The 20,157-nt window shown below is 61.1% G+C and overlaps 1 protein-coding gene across 5 annotated transcripts in view; it reads right to left on the reverse strand.

Moving 5' to 3' along the window:
* The window catches only part of SLC9A3 (solute carrier family 9 member A3), a 48,359-nt gene that overhangs the window by 11,857 nt on the left and 16,345 nt on the right, over positions 1 to 20,157 (reverse strand). For all 5 annotated transcript variants that reach the window (XR_004030385.1, XM_030813873.1, XM_030813872.1 and 2 more), the window contains exons 2-6: positions 5,961 to 6,263; positions 4,069 to 4,229; positions 1,655 to 1,733; positions 1,016 to 1,193; positions 127 to 347 (exon numbers count right to left, since the gene is read on the reverse strand). Coding sequence is in view for 4 of the 5 variants with exons in the window: in XM_030813873.1 (XP_030669733.1) it covers positions 127 to 347; positions 1,016 to 1,193; positions 1,655 to 1,733; positions 4,069 to 4,229; positions 5,961 to 6,263 (942 nt within the window). In the remaining variant the exon portion in view is untranslated. The remainder of the gene's footprint in view (positions 1 to 126; positions 348 to 1,015; positions 1,194 to 1,654; positions 1,734 to 4,068; positions 4,230 to 5,960; positions 6,264 to 20,157) is intronic.

Raw genomic sequence — 20,157 nt, forward strand, 5'->3', positions numbered from 1 at the left:
GTCCCCTCCTCTGCCTCGCACGGGGCTGCACCTCCATCTCCCTGGGCCCAGTAGAAAGCCTGCGCCTTCCGGGAGACGGTGCCGGCCCATCGGTGGTCCCACGGCTGCAGCCCCGCCCCACCTCACCGATGGCCCGGTACACGGAGATGAAGACGAGCGTCAGGAGCACGAAGGCCGTGTTCCAGGTCCAGATGAACGGGTTCACGGCCGAGATACCCAGGAACATGAAGATGATGGTCTCGGCGCTGCTGGCCAGCATCTTCATGGTGTAGCGCACGGTGGTGGCCGACTGCTCCGAGATGTTGGCCTTCACGTACTTCTGACAGCAGATGCCACAGAAGGTGATGCTGCAGGGACAGACGCACCTCAGGACACGGCCACCTGGCCCGGCGCCCGAGGCCCCCGTGTCTGCCCAGCCCCCCACGGCCTGCCGCCTGCAGGCCCAGAGTCACAGTCGTGTGGTTACAGGGGGCCTCTCCCTCCCCAGCCAGGCCGGGCCGCCAGGGCTCCTGCCCACGGCCCTGCGGGGCCACAGGTGGCTGTCACCATGGTGCAGATAATGGGCACCGGGGCTGCCTGCCAGCAGGGAGGGCAACAAAGGGTTCCAAAGTCCCTCCCCGCCTGACCTGTCTCAGGGTGGGCGCTGCTGTCGGCCCCCAGACAATTCAGTGGAAACGCCAACTCCTTATTTTTTAAAATTTAAATAAATCAAATTCTTCGCCCCACACTGAATTCCCACCCAGCCTGGGAGTGCCAGCAGAGCGGGCGAGGCGATGGGACACTGCTCTGAGGGTCCCGCGCTAGGACAGAGGGCAGGGCAGGCCCTCCACTTCCTGCACTTCCCCTCACGGGGGTTCACGGGGAACTTGGTGATGCAGAGCCCGGGGCTCCTGCCACACACAACCCCGGTGTCCATGCGGCTGGCACCTCCCTCCGAGTTGGGGTCCCCCTGGCTGGCTCGCCCCGCCGGGCCCAGGAGGGCGTGGAGAAGCTCGCGTGTGTGGGAGGGACTCACGCGAGGATGGCCGACAGCGACAGCATCTCAGACGTCAGGTAGGACAGGTAAGAGATGATGAACACGAAGCCGGGCTCGATGATACGCACGTGCTTGGTGAAGCGCGTCACCAGCGACAGCAGGAAGGCGAAGACCACCCCCACCAGCGTGCCCCCCAGGCTCACCACGAAGAAGGACACTGGGGAGAGGACGCCCTTTGTGGCCGTGCTGGCCTTCCGAGCCCTTCCTTGCCAGGGGCCGCCTGGTGAGCCCCGTGGAAGTGCCGGGAGCCCGGGAAACGGGGGTGGATTCCTCACTCTTGGAGATCAGGCCTGGTCTCAGCACCAGCCTTGGTTCAGCAAGAGGAGAGGACCCTCCCGTGTCCCTGGGAGCCTGGCCCCAGGCCCTATCCAGCCGTCTCTCTCAGGGAGACCTGGCTGCCCTCATCCCTGTTCTGGGAAACACCCAGGAACCCCCAGGACCATGTCAAATCGTGTGTGAATCGCTCTGGAAGGGGACGTGACGTGGACAAAGGGCGGAGTGCAGCAGCTTTGAGTGCAAAGCTTTTTGCTGCATGGGCTGCGGGCCAGGTGTGGAGAGAAGACAGTCGGCCCCAGAGGAGACACGGCCGCCCACTCCCCCTGACCCACGGCTACACACCTATGCCTTTGACGCAGTCCAAGCCAGTCACGTTGTCACCTCCCAGCGCCACGAAAGACTCAAACACATTGTACAGAACCTGCAGGGAAAACGGGCAGGGCGTTGGGTGGTCCTTGGTTAGCGCCACCCCCTCTCCGGGACCCGGGCCTCGCCGGACTTTGCCCGAGTGTGGAGCCCACGGCACCTGAGGCCATTGGAAGGAAAATCATCACAGGGCAATGGCCCCCAAAGGGAAGACGGCCAGAGCCCAGCAGCTAGCAGGACACAGGGGGCAAAAGAATGTTCTGGAGGGGACCAGAAGCTTTGGGAGCAAAGCTGGCCTCTTCCTGTCCTCTGCAAAACAGGGGCAGCTGCAAAGCTCAGCGGCCATTTGAATTCGGGGTCTCATTTACGGAGACAAACCCAGGGTGTCAGTTCGAGTGACTGCACGGCTGTGCTGGCTGTAACCCCTGCGGTCTCTGCACGTTTTTAAACCTTAGCCTGGAAAAACCCAGAGATAAAATGCGGGGAAACCTTGTCCGTGCCCTGGGCTCCACGCCGAGCAAAGCCCTGGGGAGAACCTGGCTCTGCACCCAGCTCTGTGTCTCTGGCTCTGGTCAAGGTGGGAGGGGACCCTGGGGCAGGCGTGTAAGTTGTGTTTGCAAAGCAGGCTGGGCTGGGGAGGCCCGTGAGGGTCCCAGGGTCTCTTGGGGCCTTCTCGGAGCTCGGCTTTTTCATGAAAATCCAGCTGTGAGGGAAGACAGCCTCTCGGGAGACTCTTGCTTCTCCAGGGACGGGAGCCGCAGGGCTGCGGGGCACACGGGGCTGTCACTCTATTCCCGATTAAGTCTCATTTCTCAAATTCCCCTGAGAATATCTTTGTAATCTGGTGTGCGACACCCACAGGACTTTCCTCTTTCCAAAACCCTAAGGGAACATGAGAGGCTGACGGGTTTCAAACCGCAGGCACTTTCAGAGGGGAGAGGAAACTGATCCCACCCTTCCCCCTGGCTGCGTCTGCAGGGTCCTCGGGGCTGGGGGAGGACGGGCAGGGGCGGCGCAGGGGCCGCGGCAATGTGGGGGCTGGGGTGGCATCGGGGCCGGGCCCAGGACTGGCCTCACTGACAGTTCCTAAGAGGGCCGCTCTGCACGTGCCCCTCGGATCGCCCCATGACTCACTTCTGGGAGGCAGTGGCCTCATTTGATGGGACTGGCTTTGAAACATCACGATTGCCACTGTGAAGTGGTAACCAGGTTCCTCGGGGTTCCTGAGTCTTCTCCTGGCCTTACTGAGCGCTGATGTGGCCTTTGGGCCTCTGTGGAGGCACCGTCCCCCCTTCCTGGAACACCGTCTCCTCGAGGGACACCCACACACCGTCCGGGCTCTGCCGTTAGCACCAGCTCGGTTTCCCTCCCTTCACCTCTGTCATGGGCCAAATTGTGCCCCCGAAATTCCCATGTTAAAGTCCCCAGGACCTGGGCATGTGAGCGTTAAAGAGGGAAATATGGCACAGTGAGGTCACCGGGGTGGACCCTGATCCAACAGGACCCGTGTCCCTGTGAAAGGAGGCGATTCAGGCACATTCATGCAGGGACGGCCACGTGAGGACACGGGAAGGCACCATCTGCAAGTCCAGGACTGGGGTCCCGCAGCAGCCCACCGCACTGACACCATGATCCAGGACGGTGCGAGAATAAATGTCATTCAAGGCACCGGACCTGTGGTACTTTGTTACGGCGGCCCTGGCAGATTACACGGTTCCTATGGGATTTGGTTGTTTGCTTATTCATGTATTTATTTTATTTGAGATGGAGTCTCTCTCTGTCACCCAGGCTGGAGTGCGGTGGTGCGATCTCGGCTCACTGCAACCTCTGCCTCCTGGTTTCAGGTGATTCTCCTGTCTCAGCCTCCCCAGTAGCTGGGATTACAGGCGCCCACCACCATTCTTGGCTAATTTTTGTATTTTTAGTAGAGATGGAGTTTCACCACGTTGGCCAGGCTGGTCTTGAACTGCTGACCTCAGGTGATCCACCTGCCTCAGCCTCCCAAAGTGCTGGGATTACAGGCGTGAGCCACCGCACCCGGCCACCATGTATTTTTTAGGAACCCAGGAATGGGTGGCAGTAACTGTGGGTCCAAAGTCACAGACGCTCTGGGGACCAGGAGGGCAGGATTTCAACAGCGGCATCATTAACCCTGAAGCTATGGAGTGGGCGGGTCGGGCCCAGTAACTGTGGAAGATCCAAAGAAGCCCTTGCGAAAGCTGCCAGTTGTTCCGAGCTGGGAGGAGGGAGGTGGAGGGACAGGATGCCCCCGGGAGGGGAGTTTGGGGACAGAGTTTCACGCCCTCCTTTGCTGACTGACTGATGCGGGGTGAGACGGGGCCCAGGCCTCCCACGGCTTGGCTGCTCTGATCAGTGGTTCTGTTGCTTACCACGGTGACCGCGTCGTTCAGCAGCGACTCCCCAAAGACGATGATGAACAGGACCTCATTGACATGGACCTCCTCAAACACGGCCAGGACAGCCACCGGGTCCACAGCAGCAATGAGGCTGCCAAACAGGAGGAAGTCCAGCAGCCCGATCTGCAGGTCGCCTGGAAGACAAGCCGGGCCGTGGGGCAGCTGCAGGACCTGCCACCCGAGAAGGAGGGCCCTGGGGAGACGCTCAGCTGAGTCTGAGCGTCTGAGCCTGTCTGGCTGGCGCTGGTGGTGTGGGGAACCAGGTCGGCTTCCTGCGTCCCTCCCACAGGCCCCCAGCGTCCTCCAGGGCAGGCTGGTGTCTTCCAAGAGGGCCCATCCCATCTGACCAAGACAGACAGATAGACAGACAGACTGACCCTGGCTCTCTCCTTCATCTTTGGGTGAATGGAGGCAGGTGGGTGCAGGGGCACTGCATGCTGGGGAGGGATGGGGGCCCATCGCCTGGAGTGACATCCCAGCCCAGGAGAAGCAAGTGGGGCTGACCCAGGACAGGCCTGGGGCCGGGACACACAGCACCTGGGGGCACGGCCAGGGAGGGGCAGGTGGGAGGGCCGTTGGAGGTGTGGGGGCAGATTGTGGGATGAGCAGGGCTGCAGTGGGAGCAAGGGGGCCTGGAAGACGTGGGTCCATGTGGTCCCCAGCTCCCGGCCGGCTTCCCTCCCTGCATCTGCCTGTGGGCTCTGGTGCCCCTCGCTGGGGAGGTTTTACTGAAATGCAGTCTCATCCTTCACAAGTCTTTGCCATTCAACCCCGGGTTGCTACAACCCCTGAGGCTTTCCCTTGGGCCCGGTGGCTAGGGCGGCTGCCTCATCTGAGGTGTGTCCTGACCACCTATGGCATCGCCCATGTGACGGGCCTGCCATCCATGAGCCTGTCTGCACCCTCGGCAGCTTTCCCTGGGCTGCGCCTTTTGGGTGATGCTGGATGGCAGGGGCTCCAGGGAGGGGTGAGAAGGCCCCAAGGGACCACGTGCTGGGTGAGGCGGCCCCAACCCGGGAGCTCCTCTTTCTCCATGCGTTTCCTTGATCTCAGGTTTCAGCCCCTTGATTCCCATGGAGAGGCCGGGCCATGCTCTCCCTTGAACCGGACGGAAAATCACCAATTCTTGTGAGTCTGGTTCAGCTAGTGGATTTGTTTGAGGCTGAGTTCTCAGACAGGTGAGGGTGGCAGGTGCCGGAGGCCTGCGCTCAGCCGTGGGGCCCAGCTGGTCAAAGCCAGGCTCTGCCTGAGGTCCTTGGGCCCAGCCGGTCAAAGCTGTAGCATCCCCGGCAGCAGCGGCGGGCATCAGGGCTGCACCACACCTGGCATATTGGGAGGCGCCAGCCATGCACTGTCTGGCCCCAGGGCGGGCGGCAGTGCCTGACAGATGAAGCACCCAAGACCAAAACCACACAGGCAGCTCTGGCTCCGGATTGGCTGCAGCCACATGGGTGCAGTGGTGGCCAAGTGGCTCCGGCACACGGGCTGGGAGGAATGGTGCCCAATACATCAGGCTCTGCAGTCCTCCTCGTCTCCCTGGGACCTGGTGGCTGGCGAGTGTGGACGGACCCCGACCTCTGCCCAGTGCCAGAGGAAGAGCGGCAGCCCCTGGCCACCTGCAGCCCCCCCAGCTGAACTGCCGAGATGGGAACTCCTCCCAAAGCAGAACATGTGCTGGGACCTGGGGACACGCAGGGGACCGGTCTTGGTCACGAGGGCCTACGGGGCTGCCAGCCACGTTTCTCACCTGACACTCCCCGCATGGAGGCCTGGGTGCGGCACCCCGACCTTTCTGAGATGAGGCAGCCCCGCCCCTCCCGGACCCCACCCTGAGCCCGGCTGGGGCAACAGTGGCGCAGACTCACCCATGAGCCCACTGAGGAAGACGCCGTAGAGGGACAGGCCGGTGGTGGCCGCGTTCCACACGGTACCCACGACGGCGTACAGCAGGATGGTCCCCAGGTTGCCGAAGAAGAGGCGGTTGGGCATGAAGTAGCCGGCGTCCAGCACGATGGGGGGCAGCAGGTAGAAGAAGAAGACGGTGGGTGTCAGTGTGAAGGACGCGATGTGGTCGGCCGCCCAGACGATGCCGCCCAGCACCAGGCCCAGCACGATGAGCAGGGCGCTCTCGGGAACCACGCTGGTGACCTTGTGGGACAGGTGGAAGCCTGCAGGGGAGGGGAGGGAGGTCAGGGGGGACTTGTGGAGGAAGGGAGGAAGGTGGGGGGGACTCACAGGGGAGGGGAAGGAGGTCGGGGTGGGACCCGTGGGGCAGAGGAGGGAGGTCAGGGTGGGGCCTTGGGAGAGGGCAGGTAGGTGGGGGGAACCCATGGAGGAGGGGAGGGAGGTGGGGGGACCTGTGGGGGAGGGGAGGGAGTTGGGGGGACCTGTGGGGGAGGGGAGGGAGGTGGGGGAACCCGTGGAGGAGGGGATGGAGGTGGGGGGACCTGTGGGGGAGGGGAGGGAGGTGGGGGACCTGTGGGGGAGGGGAGGGAGGTGGGGGGACCTGTGGGGGAGGGGAGGGAGGTGGGGGGACCTGTGGAGAAGGGGAGGGAGGTGGGGGGAACCCACAGGGGAGGGAGGTGGGGGCAACCCACAGGGAAGGGGAGGGAGGTGGGGGTCCTGTGGGGGAGGGGAGGGAGGTCCAGGTGATCAGGTCCCACAGGGCCCAGAGCTGCAGGCATCTAAGACCTCCCCCAACTTTTCGGGGAGCCCAAGAGGGCTGGGAAGGAGGAGGGTGCAGGGGCAGCTGCTGGAGCCCTCAGAAGGGAGTCAGTTAGAGGAGGGTGCTATGGGGTGGAGGCCCGTGCTGGGTGGACGGTGTTGGGGGGGACTCTGACCTGCCGTCCCACCGCCCAGCTGGTTCTGGTCCCCCGGATCCCCGACTCGCTCTGTGCCTTTTGCCTTGGTGACCAAGGTCTGAGCTTACCCTGTCCCTGACGCTGTGGCCAGAGCCTGCTCCCACTTGAGGCTGGCTCTGTTTCAGACCCCCTTGGAGGGACCCCATGGAGGCTGTGGCCCCCTCTCCTCGTGCCCCTCTCCTGGGATCACAGCCCCTGGGTGGGGCCTTCTAGGAAGGGTCTCTGGGTCCCGCCACTCCACTCCCCACAGGTGAGCTTGAGGGTGGACAGTAGGCCCTGGGGACCCCCCATGGAGCTTCACCCATCTCCCAGCACCATCGCCCCTGCCAGGACCTCGGAGGCTCTGCCCGGCCCTGTGGATGGGGGTGCAGGCACCAACCTATCTGGGCCATGTCTCCTGTGTTTTAATTGGACTCAAAAAAAAAAAAACAAAGGCGATGAGAATTCCTGCGCTTGGCCTGATTTCAAAATAGCGGGAAGGCTGACAAATGAGGTGCGTCCTCCGGCTTAGGTGATGTAAGGGATAATGAGCTTCTTCATTCCCTCAGCTGCTGGTTATTAAGTCTTCTTTAAAATTCAAAGGAAAGTTGTCTTCTGAGATGGCCGAGACCCCATTTAAGCACAGAGCAGCGGGAGCGGGGAGGCTCCCTTGAACACCACCTGCCCCCGAAGAATGTGTCAGCACAGCTGGAGGGGCGGCGGAGGCAGTGGCCGAGTCCCACCCTTCCGGACTGCGTGGCCCTGATGAGCTCGGCCCTCCCTGCCTGTTTTCTCCCTTGTAATTATGGAGCTATCACAGGGCCAGGTGCTGGCCCGGAGGAGGGAGCTGCTGTTCTGGATTTGCCTTTCCTTCCCCGAGGATGGTCTTACACCAAATACCACAGGTGGCATGGGCCACTCTAGGGAGGGTGGCAGGCACAAGCGCCACACCTGCCCGGCCACCAGCACTGCACTGCGGTCTCCCGACCCTGTCCCCAGGACAGCGGCTCTGCCTGCCGCTCTAGATTCCAAAACACCAGCTCCGGGAGGGATTAGGGTTCAGAGGCTCCTGCTTTCAGGATCGGAGGTCCTGCTGTGGACCCCTGTCCCCGCCATGTGCCCCACAGGCTCTCTGAGCCCCCCGACGGCTCCCCTACTCCGGGCTGCACATCCTGCACGGATCTGAGCTCCACACCTGTCAGGCAGGGCAGCAGGGGTTGGCCCGGGGAGGCTGGAACCACGCGACAGTGATGACCAAACCAGGGAAGGGCATGGCCTGCAACGAGGGAGGGCCTGGCCTGGAATGAGGGAGGGAGGCTGTCCCTGGGGAACACGGAGGGTGCACTCCCTGACGTCCTCGGGGCCCTGCTCAGAGCTGGCCTGCAGGGTCCCGTCTGCTCCAGCTTTCAGCAGGAGAGCATCTGCAGGGTTGACCTTGCTCCCTCCCCACGGCTCTCCCTTCTCTAGAAGGTGCTCCCCAGCTGGGAGTGGCTGTGATGCAAGTGAGAAGTCCTGGGGCCCTAACTCATGCCCTGACAGCCCTGTCTTCAGCAGCTCCCTCCCCAGATCTGGGCTCATGGGGCTGGCAGCCCAGCAGGAAAACAGGGGCCCCTCTCCTCTGGGCTCCACGGCCTGGTCCCTACGGTGGCCAGGGACAGACCTAGCCTCGCAGAGCCTTGGGAAGAGACATGGGTGGCACCTTCCGGGCCTGCGAGGGGAAGGCTGTGGCCTCTGCTCAGGGCAGCCTGGGGCCCCCTCCACACCCGGGACTCAGCAGGTTCTAGGCTGGCCTGGGAATCTGCACACTAAGGGCTCCAAGGCCTTTGGGAGTCCCACTGGGGGTCCCTGTGGTGCAGGAAGGCCTGGGGCAGGTGTTCCCGCCTCTGCAGCCTCCTGATTTCTTTATTAATGTCCAGAGAGAAGTGGAGTTTACCACTTCCTTCCCTCCTTCCTGAGGCTGTAAATCCTGGGCTTGGTGTCCCAAGCTGTGTTAGGAAGACCAGGGTGGTCTGTGCCCGGTGCCGGTGCCTGCCCACCCACAGGCTGACCCGCGCCTCTCACATCTGTCCTTGGCGACGTCGTCACCTCCGCTGCTGCCCGACGAGTGCCTAGCAAAGCCCGGCACAGCCGTGTGAGGGTGACCCCCTGGAGGCTGCCCAGCCCCTGGCGAGACCCACCCAGGCCGCTGTTTTCTACACGACGCACATTCTTTGCCTCTGCCCACGTCCCAGGCTGGCTCCTGTAGGGGTAATCGGCTCACCTGTCCTCCTCTTTTCAGGGTCACAAGACCTAGGAGACGGTATTTGTCCAATAGCGCTTGTGGAGCAGTCAGCGGGGCATTTGTGGCCCCTCGGTGCCCGCCGGCATGTGGGCTGCTTTGAGGATAACATCTGGTGACCACAGACACCGCATGTCCCCAGGTGGGGGGCACTGTGGTGGTGGGGGGAGCACGGTGGCCGCAGGTCAGACCTGGGAGTCTCAGAGCTCCAGGACGCCCTCGCCCTTGGTGGCTGCAAACACTTGGCACGGGGTCTTTTTGTTCAGGGCTTGGGTCTTTTAGCCACAGTCGTCCAAAATTAGGTTCACAGTGATCACCACCGTTGTGAAGCCACCCCAGACAACTGCGGGGCCAGCAAGTCAGGGACACAGGGACCAGCTTTGTCTTTACAAACAACAACGCAACTCCGTGCCCTGGGGACTCACAGTGCTCCCTGCACCACCGCCGACCCCCCGCCACGCTCCACTCCCCGCACCATTGCCGACCCCCCGCCACGCTCCACTCCCCGCACCATTGCTGACCCTCCGCCAGGCTCCACTCCCCGCACCATTGCTGACCCTCCGCCAGGCTCCACTCCCCGCACCATTGCTGACCCCCCGCCACGCTCCACTCCCCGCACCATTGCTGACCCTCCGCCAGGCTCCACTCCCCGCACCGCCGCCGACCCCCCCACCAGGCTCCACTCCCCGCACCATTGCGACCCCCCGCCACACTCCAATGCGGCCGCTGGTTACTGTAAAAGCCTGTTAACTGGGACACTGGTGGGTGAGGGACAGGCTGGCTTCAGACCAAACACTCCTGCTCAGAAGTAAGCCCTGAAAATCCACAGAAAACATCCTCTGACCTTGGTAGTTACTGAGAAAATATACATTTACACGCACAAACGCCGCGTAGGTGGGAGGGCGGCGGTTTCCAACATTCTGCCATCCGGGGTTGGAAAAACGTGTTGGACACGCCTTTCCCACATGTGGCGGCATCCGAGGGCAGCTCCTGCAGTCTTCAGGGTGTGTGTGTGTGAGTTGAGAGCTCACCTGTGTCCTCCTGCATGGGACATGCCGTCCCACCTGCCCACGGGGAGGAGCCGCGTCCATTCCCACTGTCCAGGCAGGCGTGAGCCCATCTCCTGAGAGGCCCAACCTAACAGCCTCTGACGACCTGTGGGTGACGCGTGAGGTGAGCGACCCCCTGTTCTGTGAATGATCAGCTCCCCTGCCGGGCACTGATCCTCTCCTGTTGACACGAGGTTCTTCGTAAGCTGGAGAGTCCAGCCTTTGCTTATGTCTTCAGCGGCAGGTAGATTTTCACTTTCAAATATGTTGCTCTCATCTTTCCACTTTGTCTTCTGTCATTTTGCTCCATGCAAACGTCTTTTCTTTTTATAGTTAAATTTACTGGTCTTTTGTTTTATGGCTTCTGACTTTTGTGTTATGCTTAACAAAGCCATTCCTGCTCATGTTTTCTGCTAAATTTTTTAGCAGGAAAAATAAAGGCAGTCAATTAAATTTTCCTTGAAGGCTGGACTCAGTGGTTCACACCTGTAATCCCAACACAACAGTTTGGGAGGCCAAGGCAGGTGGATCCCTTGAGCCCAGGAGTTAGAGACCAGCCTGGGCAACACATGGCGAAACCCCGTCTTTACAAAAAAAATACAAAAACTCTGCTGGGCATATGGTGGCACACAACTGTAGTCCCAGCTACTCAGGAGGCTGAGGTGGGAGGATCACCTGAGCCTGGGAGGTTGAGGCTGCGGTGAGCCAAGATCGCACCACTACATTCCAGCCTGGGCGACGGAGGCCTTGTCTCAAAAAAAAAATTTTTTTTTTACTTGAATTTAACAGAGAAAATACTTAAAAATAGTTGCAACTCAGAAGGCCCTGCTAGCCTCAGAGAGACAGTCTTTCCACACAGATGTCTGTTCCTGAAATCCCTGAGCCTGGAAGTGGATCTGGGTGGCACTGGTGGGCAGCTCCCGGTGCCCATGCCCCTGCCCCGCAGGTGTCCCTCAAGTCACACCACAGCTCTGCCTCGGGCGACATGGTGCACTGGCTGAATTCCCTCCAGGTGCAGGAATCAATGACCCCACTGCCCTCGAAACCTGGTTTCTCTGCTCCCGGGTCTTAAATCCGGGTTCTTCCCTTGACAGCTGGCGTCCACCCTCGAGTGTTTGCGAATGTCAGGCTGACACCTCTGTGTCTGAGCCTGTCTGGGCACCGGGGCTGCTGTGAAGGACACAGTCAGCTGGACTTTGCTTAGTTCACCTGTCGGGGCCACTTGTTCACGTTTATCTCTGTCTGGTTGTCAGAACAAATTGTTTCCAACCAGGAAACAAGGATATCTCTTAACACAATTGTTCTATTCTTTTGTTCTTCCTCCACTTCAAAGAAGCTTCCTGAAGCTTCCAGATCCCCCGCAGACCCCCTGAGCCGCTGACCCTGACCCTGGGAGCGAAGCCTCATCTGCCCCTGTCCCGGGTGGGGTCACTCGGCCACATCTCCAGCCTCTGCCCCTGTCCCGGGTGGGGTCACTCGGCCACATCTCCAGCCTCTGCCCCTGTCCCGGTGGGGTCACTCGGCCACATCTCCAGCCTCTGCCCCTGTCCCGGGTGGGGTCACTCGGCCACATCTCCAGCCTCTGCCCCTGTCCCGGGTGGGGTCACTCGGCCACATCTCCAGCCTCTGCCCCTGTCCCGGGTGGGGTCACTCGGCCACATCTCCAGCCTCTGCCCCTGTCCCGGGTGGGGTCACTCGGCCACATCTCCAGCCTCTGCCCTCCGACAACTCAGGCACGTGCTGGTCAGCTGTGAAGCCTTAGCTTCACTTGTGGGAGTCCCTGCCTCAGGGATGCCGGCCTCCTGCCTTGGCCACCGCCCTCCTCTTCAAGGCTGCTGTTTTGCCTCTGGTCGCTCTATCTTGTCTTTTTTCTCCTTATTCCTGGAAGTCTCTCGGACCTTTCGCTCAGACAGTGGCTTCAGCCTCGGCTGCCACTTCCGCCCCTGCTACTTCTGGGTCACGTCTGGGTCCGACGCCGTGGTGCTGCTTCTAACCGTGTCTTCTCTGTGCACGTCCTCACGATGAACGCCCCGTTCCATTTCCCATGCTGGAGCTGCTGCTTCTGGGACTCGCATTCCGGCCATTTCTGTGGTGTGAGGTAGGGGCGGGACTCCTGCTTCTTGTCACACTTGTCCCAGGCTGGGCTCTTCCCCGCCAGCCCCACTTCCTGCCTTCCAGCATCAGCCCAGCCACTGAGCCCTTTTCTTTTGAGACGTCATCTCGTTCTGTCACCCGGGCTGGAGTGCAGTGGCACCACCTCAGCTCACTGCAACCTCCGCCTCCTGGGTTCAAGCGATTCTCCTGCCTCAGCCTCCGGAGTAGCTGGGATTACAGGCGTGCGCCACCATGCCCAGCAAATGTTTGTATTTTTTGTAGAGATGGAGTTTCACCATGTTGGCCAGGCTGGTCTTAAACTCCTGGGGTGAAGCGACACGCCCGCCTCGGTTGCCCACAGTGCTGGGATCACAGGCGTGAGCCACCATGCCTGGCCGAGCACGTCTTCTCCCCTTGCTTGTGCCCGCCATGGAAGGTTCCGTGGACGTTCTCTGCACAACCCCGCTTTGGGAAAGGTGCCCCTGCTGGCCTCAGCTGCCTCTCTTGGGGTGTGTCTCCCTGCTGAGCTGGCTCTGGGTGGGACACTCTTTCTACCCATTCTCCTGTGGCAGGGGGTCCTGCAGCGTCTCCTCTGGTATTGGACAGCAGTTTCGCCCCAGCCAGGGTGGGGGTTCTCCTGGGCTTCTGCTTCTTCCTCCCGAGGAGGCACCAAGGCCAGGCCTCTCCTCGGTGACCTCTGCGTCTCCCTGGTTTGGGACACTGGACTGGGGACCAAGAGAGGGGAGGGGTCTTGTTCTCATCTTCTCCTGAAACCAGGGGTCTGTGGTTGACGGAAGTCCTCAGAGGGTGTCCTCAGCCTGGGGCTGGTCTGCTCCACATGGCTTTTCCCAGGGACCCATGGCCTCCTCTTGAACGGCAGTCTGCATTGTAATTAGCTGGTGAAACCAAGAACTCGACTGGTTTTAAGAGGCAATTTGCTAGTGGTTTGGCAATTAAGCATATAATGGACGTTTGGGAGCCAAGTCCCTATGCTGTGAGCCCTGCGGGATCTAGTTCCTGCTGCCGGTTGGTATTGAGTGCCGGGGACTGGCCTGGCATGAGGGCCTGACCCAGGCGGTGCTGTCCACATGCACACAGCCGGGGCCACCCCGCCTTCCGGGGGCATCTGCCGTCACCAACCAGGCCTGGGCCTGTGGTCGGGGCCTGTTCCGCAGACCCATTCCAGGCAAGGCACTTACTTCCCACCACAATCTGCACATTTTTAGGACAGGATGACGTTTCCAGGGTCCCTGTGTGGAAACGTCCCCACATGCTGGGCCGCCCTTCCTTCCTGTGCCCTCCGTCCGCCATCTCCAGACACCTCCCAGTGCCTGATGACGTCTGCAGCTCCCTCTGGTCTGACAACCGGTCACTCCTGCTCCCTGGGGACACATGGGCCTTTGAGGCTCTAGAGCAGGAGGGAGGTGGCTGGCAGGGCCTGAGATGATGCCGAGGTGGCTCCTGGAGACCTTGCATCTGAGCACGTCTCCTTAGATCGCCAGAAGGCCCAGCCGCTCCAAGGCCAGGGTCCAGCCCCTCTGTAGGGGCCACTGCTCAAGCCAGCATGGCTACAGAGACACCACGGGAGTGTGGAGGGGCCACTGCACCTCAAAAAGGAAGGGACCCACAGCCCTGGGCCCCGTTGGAGCCACCACAGGCGCAGGGCACAGGCTCCTCGGCCCAGCGCTGTCCGGCAGGGGCTGCAGGGCGGCCGGGACCCAACAGGCAGCGACATCCTCAACCTTCTACCAGAAGAGCCTCAGGTCCACCGCATTGACTGCGGCAACCCCGGCCCCGTGGGTTGAAAGGGCACAGGGTGTCTGAGGCCTTGAGGAAATGAAGGGAACAGAACTCGCCCCGTGGCACACACTGTGAGGGCACCAGGTGGTGTCGGACCCTCCCAAGACGCACTATGCAGAGCCTGGGCTCAGCTGCACAACTGCCGAAGCCAAAAGCACGAGAAGCTCCACAGACGGAACCCGCTTCCGGCACCACTGGGACACGCCACGAGGCTCCCCCAGCTGGGTGCACGCACGGCATGCGACTGGCGTGGAGCCCTGGCGGGAATGGGGCCGGTGTGGACGGGGCTGGTGTGGACGGGGCTGGTATGGACACGGGGTCGGTGTGGACGGGGTCGGTGTGGACGGGGTCGGTGTGGACGGGGTCGGTGTGGACGGGGCTGGTGTGGGTGGGGCTGGCATGGACGGGGTTGACGGGGTGGTGGGGGGTGGTGGGATGGGGTCGGTGTGGACACAGGGCCAGTGTGGACACGGGGGTCAGTGTGGAAGGGGCCGGTGTGGATGGGGCAGGCGTGGATGGGGCTGGTGTGGACATGGGGCTAGTATGGATGGGGCCAGTGTGGACGGGGCTGGTGTGGATGGGGCCGATGTGGACACGGGGTCGGTGTGGACGGGGTCGGTGTGGACGGGGTCGGTGTGGACGGGGCCGGGCACTGAGTCCACCTGCCACAGCCCGTGTGGCTTCCACACAAGGGGACAAACCTGGGGACACGCAGGCCCTCAGGTAACTGATTGCCAAGGCTGGAGAGTCACAGCTAATTAAGCACACAATGGCTCAGCAGCCTGATGGTTACGACAGGGGACAGACGCTTTTAGTTCTAATTACAAACCCTGTGCCTGGAGGAGGAAGGGCAGGCGCTGGCAAACCGGACATTTCTGGAGTGGGCGCGGAAAGGGCTTCTCTCTGGGCCCCGGGGGGTTCAGGAAGGCCACGGCCAACGCACGTCACACCCCTCGGAGCACAGAGGGACGGGGCTCGGTCACCCTCGGAGCACAGAGGGACCAGGCTTGGTCAGGCCCAGGGCCTGTGCCGCCTCCAAGGACCTTTCAAGGTGATAGAGATTCAGCCGAGTTCACAAAAATGCAACAGCGCAGTCGATCCTGTGGTTTTACTTTAACAGAAGCACGTCCCGGAGGATTAAACTCTGCCTCCCAGAAACAGCCCGGCTGAGCGGTGGGGCAGTGAGGCCAGGAAGGAGGGCGGAAGCACAGGTACCCACCCTCCGGGTGGCCGAGGGCCCGGGGCATTCCACAGGCAGGCGCAGACGCATGCAGGAGCACGTGCACGCACACAGAGACTCGTAGAGATGCAGAGATGTGCAGAGACACACAGAGATACACACAGGGTCCACCCCATTCTCCTAGCAGAGCTGTGGGTCTGAGTTCTCCACCACCCACCCCTGCAGGTCCGGCGGAGCGCGCCAGCGCACTCTGACCTCAGTATCACTTTGCCCGCCTGCAGGGCACCAGCGAGGAATCACGGTAGATGTGTCGGCCGTCAAGCCCAGGGCGGAGGTAAAGGTGCTCACGGAGGTCCTCCGTGCAGCCTGGCAGACGTGCCTGCGTGACCCCACGCGTGCCTGCCTGCAGTTCCCCATGAGTACTCAGGTTGGTGTGGGACAGGGGAGCCGGCTCCTGGGGGCCGTGCAAGGACCCCCTCTCTGAGTGTGGCCGGGCCTCCGGGCGGGGAAGCTGCTTCCTGTCAGATGAAGTTCACACAGCTCCAAGCACAACAGCCCGTTCAGGATTGGGCTCCCTGCGCTCAAGTCACCAGGTGTTTTAGACATTGTACATTTACAACACTCAAGCAAACCTAGTCGGTTTTTAAATTGAAACATGAACGTTGCCAACAGTTCCCTAGAGAATCAGGAGATCCTTCAATTCCAAACCACCTGAGCAACAGCGCTGGGGCAAAACGAACACAGCCTCTGAGCCAGCCACGGCCTCCGTCCAGGACGCCGGGAAGACCCCACAGCCCTTCCTCTCTGGGACCCAGCCGTTCCGGCCCCCCATCCCCAGAGACGGCCTGGGCCCCCTTATTAGCAGCGTGAGAACAGACGGATACAGGCAGGTCCCAAGCTGCCCACAGCAGAGGAAAGACCTGGATGCAGATCCCAGCTGCAACCACCTCAGGGCTTTGCTCAAAGCAGCAACAAGCTTCAGCCACCGCAGACCCCGCGGCGCCTTCCAGGGGCCACAGCGGAACACAGGCCCCAGCAAGACACCAGTCCAACGTCCTGGGGCAACGGAAGTCACGAGACACATGAAGAGGGAATGTGGCCCAGCTCAAATCAGAGGAGAACTCAAGATGGTCAGACCCTGGAATCAGCAGACCAGGGCCTGAAACAGCTGCTCAAGGTTAGAAAAGAAACGTCCTCATAACCACTTAAAGAGGACAGGTCGCAGCTGTGGAGTGGGACAGGGCTTGGCACATTTTTTCTTAAAGGCAGATTGTCAGTATTTTAGGTTCTGCGAGCTGCCAACAGAAGGATCACTTCACAACCACTCACTACCACTGTGGCCGAAAGCCGCCGTAATGACACAGACGGGCATTCCAGTAAAACTTTATTTACAAAAATCAGTGGCCGGCCCATGGGCTGTAGTTTGCTGAGGCCTAAAATAGAACTTATCAAAGAGAACCAAGTGGAAACCCTAGAATCTCTGACATAAAAACTCAATGGATAGACTTATGAGCAGGCAGAAATGACAGCAAAGAGAGTGAACTGGAAGACAGATCAACAGAAATCATCCCATCGGAAGAACAAGGAGAAAAAATGCTCTTTAAAGTGACCAGAGCCTCAGTGGTCTGTGGGGCAAAATCAACAGCTTGTAGCCACAGCACTTTGGGAGGCCAAGGCGGGAGGATCGCTTGAACCCAGGAGTTCAAGACCAGCCTGGGCAACATAGCAAAACCCCTTCTCGACAAAAGAAATTAAAAAATTAGCTGAGCCTGGTGGTTTGTGCCCATAGTCCCAGCTACTCAGGGGCTGAGGCCAGAGGATCCAGTCAGCCTGGGCGGGTCAGGGCTGCACTCCAGTCTGGGTGACAGACAGCGAGGCCTCATCCTCACCCAGAAGAAGGCCTAATGTATGTGTAGCTGGCTCTGGAAAGAAGGGAGGAGAATGGGGCGGGGAAACCTTGAAGAGCGAATGGTAAAAAATGTCCCCAGTTTGGTGAAAGACACACATTTATAATGCAAATACAGGGAAAATCATATCTATGGGCACATCACAGTAAAACTGCTGAAAATCCAAAACAAATGGAGAACCTCTCAATGTGTATAATGTGTGTGAGTTACTAATAAAGAACGTTCTTCTTGTTCCATGAAACGGGCAAGGCAGGCATGTCCACTGGAAACCTCATCCACGGCTGTGGTTTCTCCTGAATGGGCAAATCGTCTGTGCGAGGCTGGGGCCTCTGGACAGAAGCCTGGGCCCCCAGAGCTCTTGGGGGGCTCCTGTCTGCACCCGGTGCCTGGATTCTCAGGGTCCTACCCACCCCCAGCTTCTTTCCTCACACTTCACCCTCTTCTTCTCTCTTGCCCTTATAAATTCATTCATTTCAAAGTAGAAATTATGAAACCGTTTTCATCAATCACGGAAGTTTAGCACTCCCCGTGTTTTTGCCTTTGATTTATCAACAACTAAACAAGGGAAGGGAACAAGCTTCTGCGGAAGCTTCCAGCAGGCGAGACAGCGTCCTATGTGAGGCGCCTGCGGAGGGAAGGTGCCGGAAGGCATCACTGCGGGGCTGCCTCCAGCTCCAGACCCCCGGGAACCCAAGGGGCCCACGTCTCCCCGTGTTCGTGCAGCCCCCGCGTCCTGTGACCCACCCAGGAGGTGTGACCTGCCCTCCTTGTTTCAGGCTCCCCTCTGTAAAGTGAGGAAATAGTCCCCCGGGGCTGCAGCCAGGGCCCAGGCGGTGGACACTCAGGGTGCAGGACTGGCTAAACCTTGAGCCGCTGCAGGGGCCGTGGGATTTGGCCCTCAGGAGAGAACTCCATGGCCACCTCCGGTGTGTCTGGTGGCGGCAGCCAGGGAGGGTGCCAGAACCTTCAGGCCACACAGCAAGCGGCCAGATCTCAGGCTCCCCGGGCTCACGGCCCACTGCCTACTCGTCACCCCCGGGTGAGCCCAGAGGGCTCGGGGTGGGGACAGCAGACAAACCCTCAGCTGCTGGGCAGTGCCTCCCTCGGGGGCCGTGGGCACCGGGACCTGCACCCCTCAGAGCTGTGAGGCCACTATCTCTAAACGTGGGGGCTGGAGAACGGGTGTTCGTGCCCAGCTCCTGGCCGGCCACCGACGTGGTCCCTGCATGGGGGCCGGGCCAGAGGCTCAGAAGGGGAAGGGAGGGGTGCGGATGGCTGAGTGGCACACAGCAGGGGCTCACACCTCAGCTGGCAAAGTGGCTTCCAGACCTGGACGCCCGTGTCTGGAAAAGCAGCAGACGCCCGCAGGGCACAGTGGCCGGTGCTGAGAAGCAGGGGCCAACAGCAGCCACCCCTCCCCTGCTTTCCCTGCACAAATGGGAAAAGGCCTCAGAACAGCATGGACGCAGTGACCCCTTTAACAGAATGAAGGGATGGAGGCCCGGGTGGCTGGAGACCTGCACAAATGAGAAACAGCATCCTCCTCAATTTTCAGCTTCAGAGGCTCTTAAGGGAGGGAGGCTGCTGTGGGAGGAGCATCTGGATGTGTGCTGGAGGGTGACCATTGGGGGGTGTGGGGGAGAGTGACCATGGCAGGGGAGTGAGGGGGGGGTGACATGTGGGGAGAGTGACCATGGGGGAAGTGACTGTGGGGGGGGGGAGTGACCATGGGGGGGGAGTGACCATGTGGGGGAGAGTGACCATGGCAGGGAGAGTGACTGTAGGGGGGGAGTGACCATGTGGGGGAGAGTGACCATGTGGGGGAAAGTGACTGTGGGGGGGTGGGGAGTGACCATGGGGGGGGAGAGTGACTGTGGGGGGGGAGGGGAGTGACCATGTGGGGGAGAGTGACCATGTGGGGGAAAGTGACTGTGGGGGGGTGGGGAGTGACCATGGGGGGGGAGAGTGACTGTGAGGGGGGTGGGGAGTGACCATGGCGGGGAGAGTGACCATTGTGGGGGAAAGTGACTGTGGGGGGGTGGGGAGTGACCATGGGGGGGGAGAGTGACTGTGAGGGGGGGGGGAGTGACCATGGGGGGAGAGTGACCATTGTGGGGGAAAGTGACTGTGGGGGGTGGGGAGTGACCATGGGGGGAGAGTGACCGTTGTGGGGGTGGAGAGTGGCCGTGTTGCGAGGGGTGTGACTACCACGGAGATGAAATTAATGTGAACCACTGAGGCAAAGGCATGAGGCCCCCTCACTCTGGGGTGGGGTTGGGGTTGGGGTACAGGTGGAGCCTCTGAAAGGCTTTGAGGAGTTTGCAAATGCCCTGCAGGGGAGCAAGTTCGGGTCTTGCTGACCTTTATCCTCAGGAGAGGATCTCCAGTGAGGCTGTGCTCTCCGGGAATTCTTTTGTGCAGGCGGACAGCGTGGGCAGCTTCCCAAGCCTGTTAACTGCACCTGCGCCTGCTCACGTGGCCACAGCCACTACCACCATCAAGGAGCTCTGGGTCCTGCCCGCGAAGCCAGGACTTTGTCACGAGCTTTGCCCGGACGCAGCAGCCGGAAGCGGTTGGGAGGATTGATTCTTGATATTGATGCCGTCCAGAGAGGACAAAGGTGGAAAGACACACGAAAGGGGCCCAAGACGGGGGCTGGAGACGCGCGGAACCCGGGCTGCGGAAAGGGTGCTGGGGCGCGCGGCACGGCCAGGGCAGCCCGCACAGGGCGCATTCTCACGCGAGGTGTGCCCCGCGTCTCCGTCATTTGCCCCAAACGCAGGAGGGCCCGGGGTCCTCCCGAGGGGCCCCACGCTGCTCCCTCTCCTGTGGGACCGCCCAGCCAAGCGGGGCACCACTCCAGAGCCGGGACAGCCGCAAACCCGAGCCAGACCCCACAGGTTCCCCACCTTCC

This window comes from Nomascus leucogenys, chromosome 6, assembly GCF_006542625.1.
Source record: "Nomascus leucogenys isolate Asia chromosome 6, Asia_NLE_v1, whole genome shotgun sequence".
Classification (NCBI taxonomy): Eukaryota; Metazoa; Chordata; class Mammalia; order Primates; family Hylobatidae; genus Nomascus; species Nomascus leucogenys.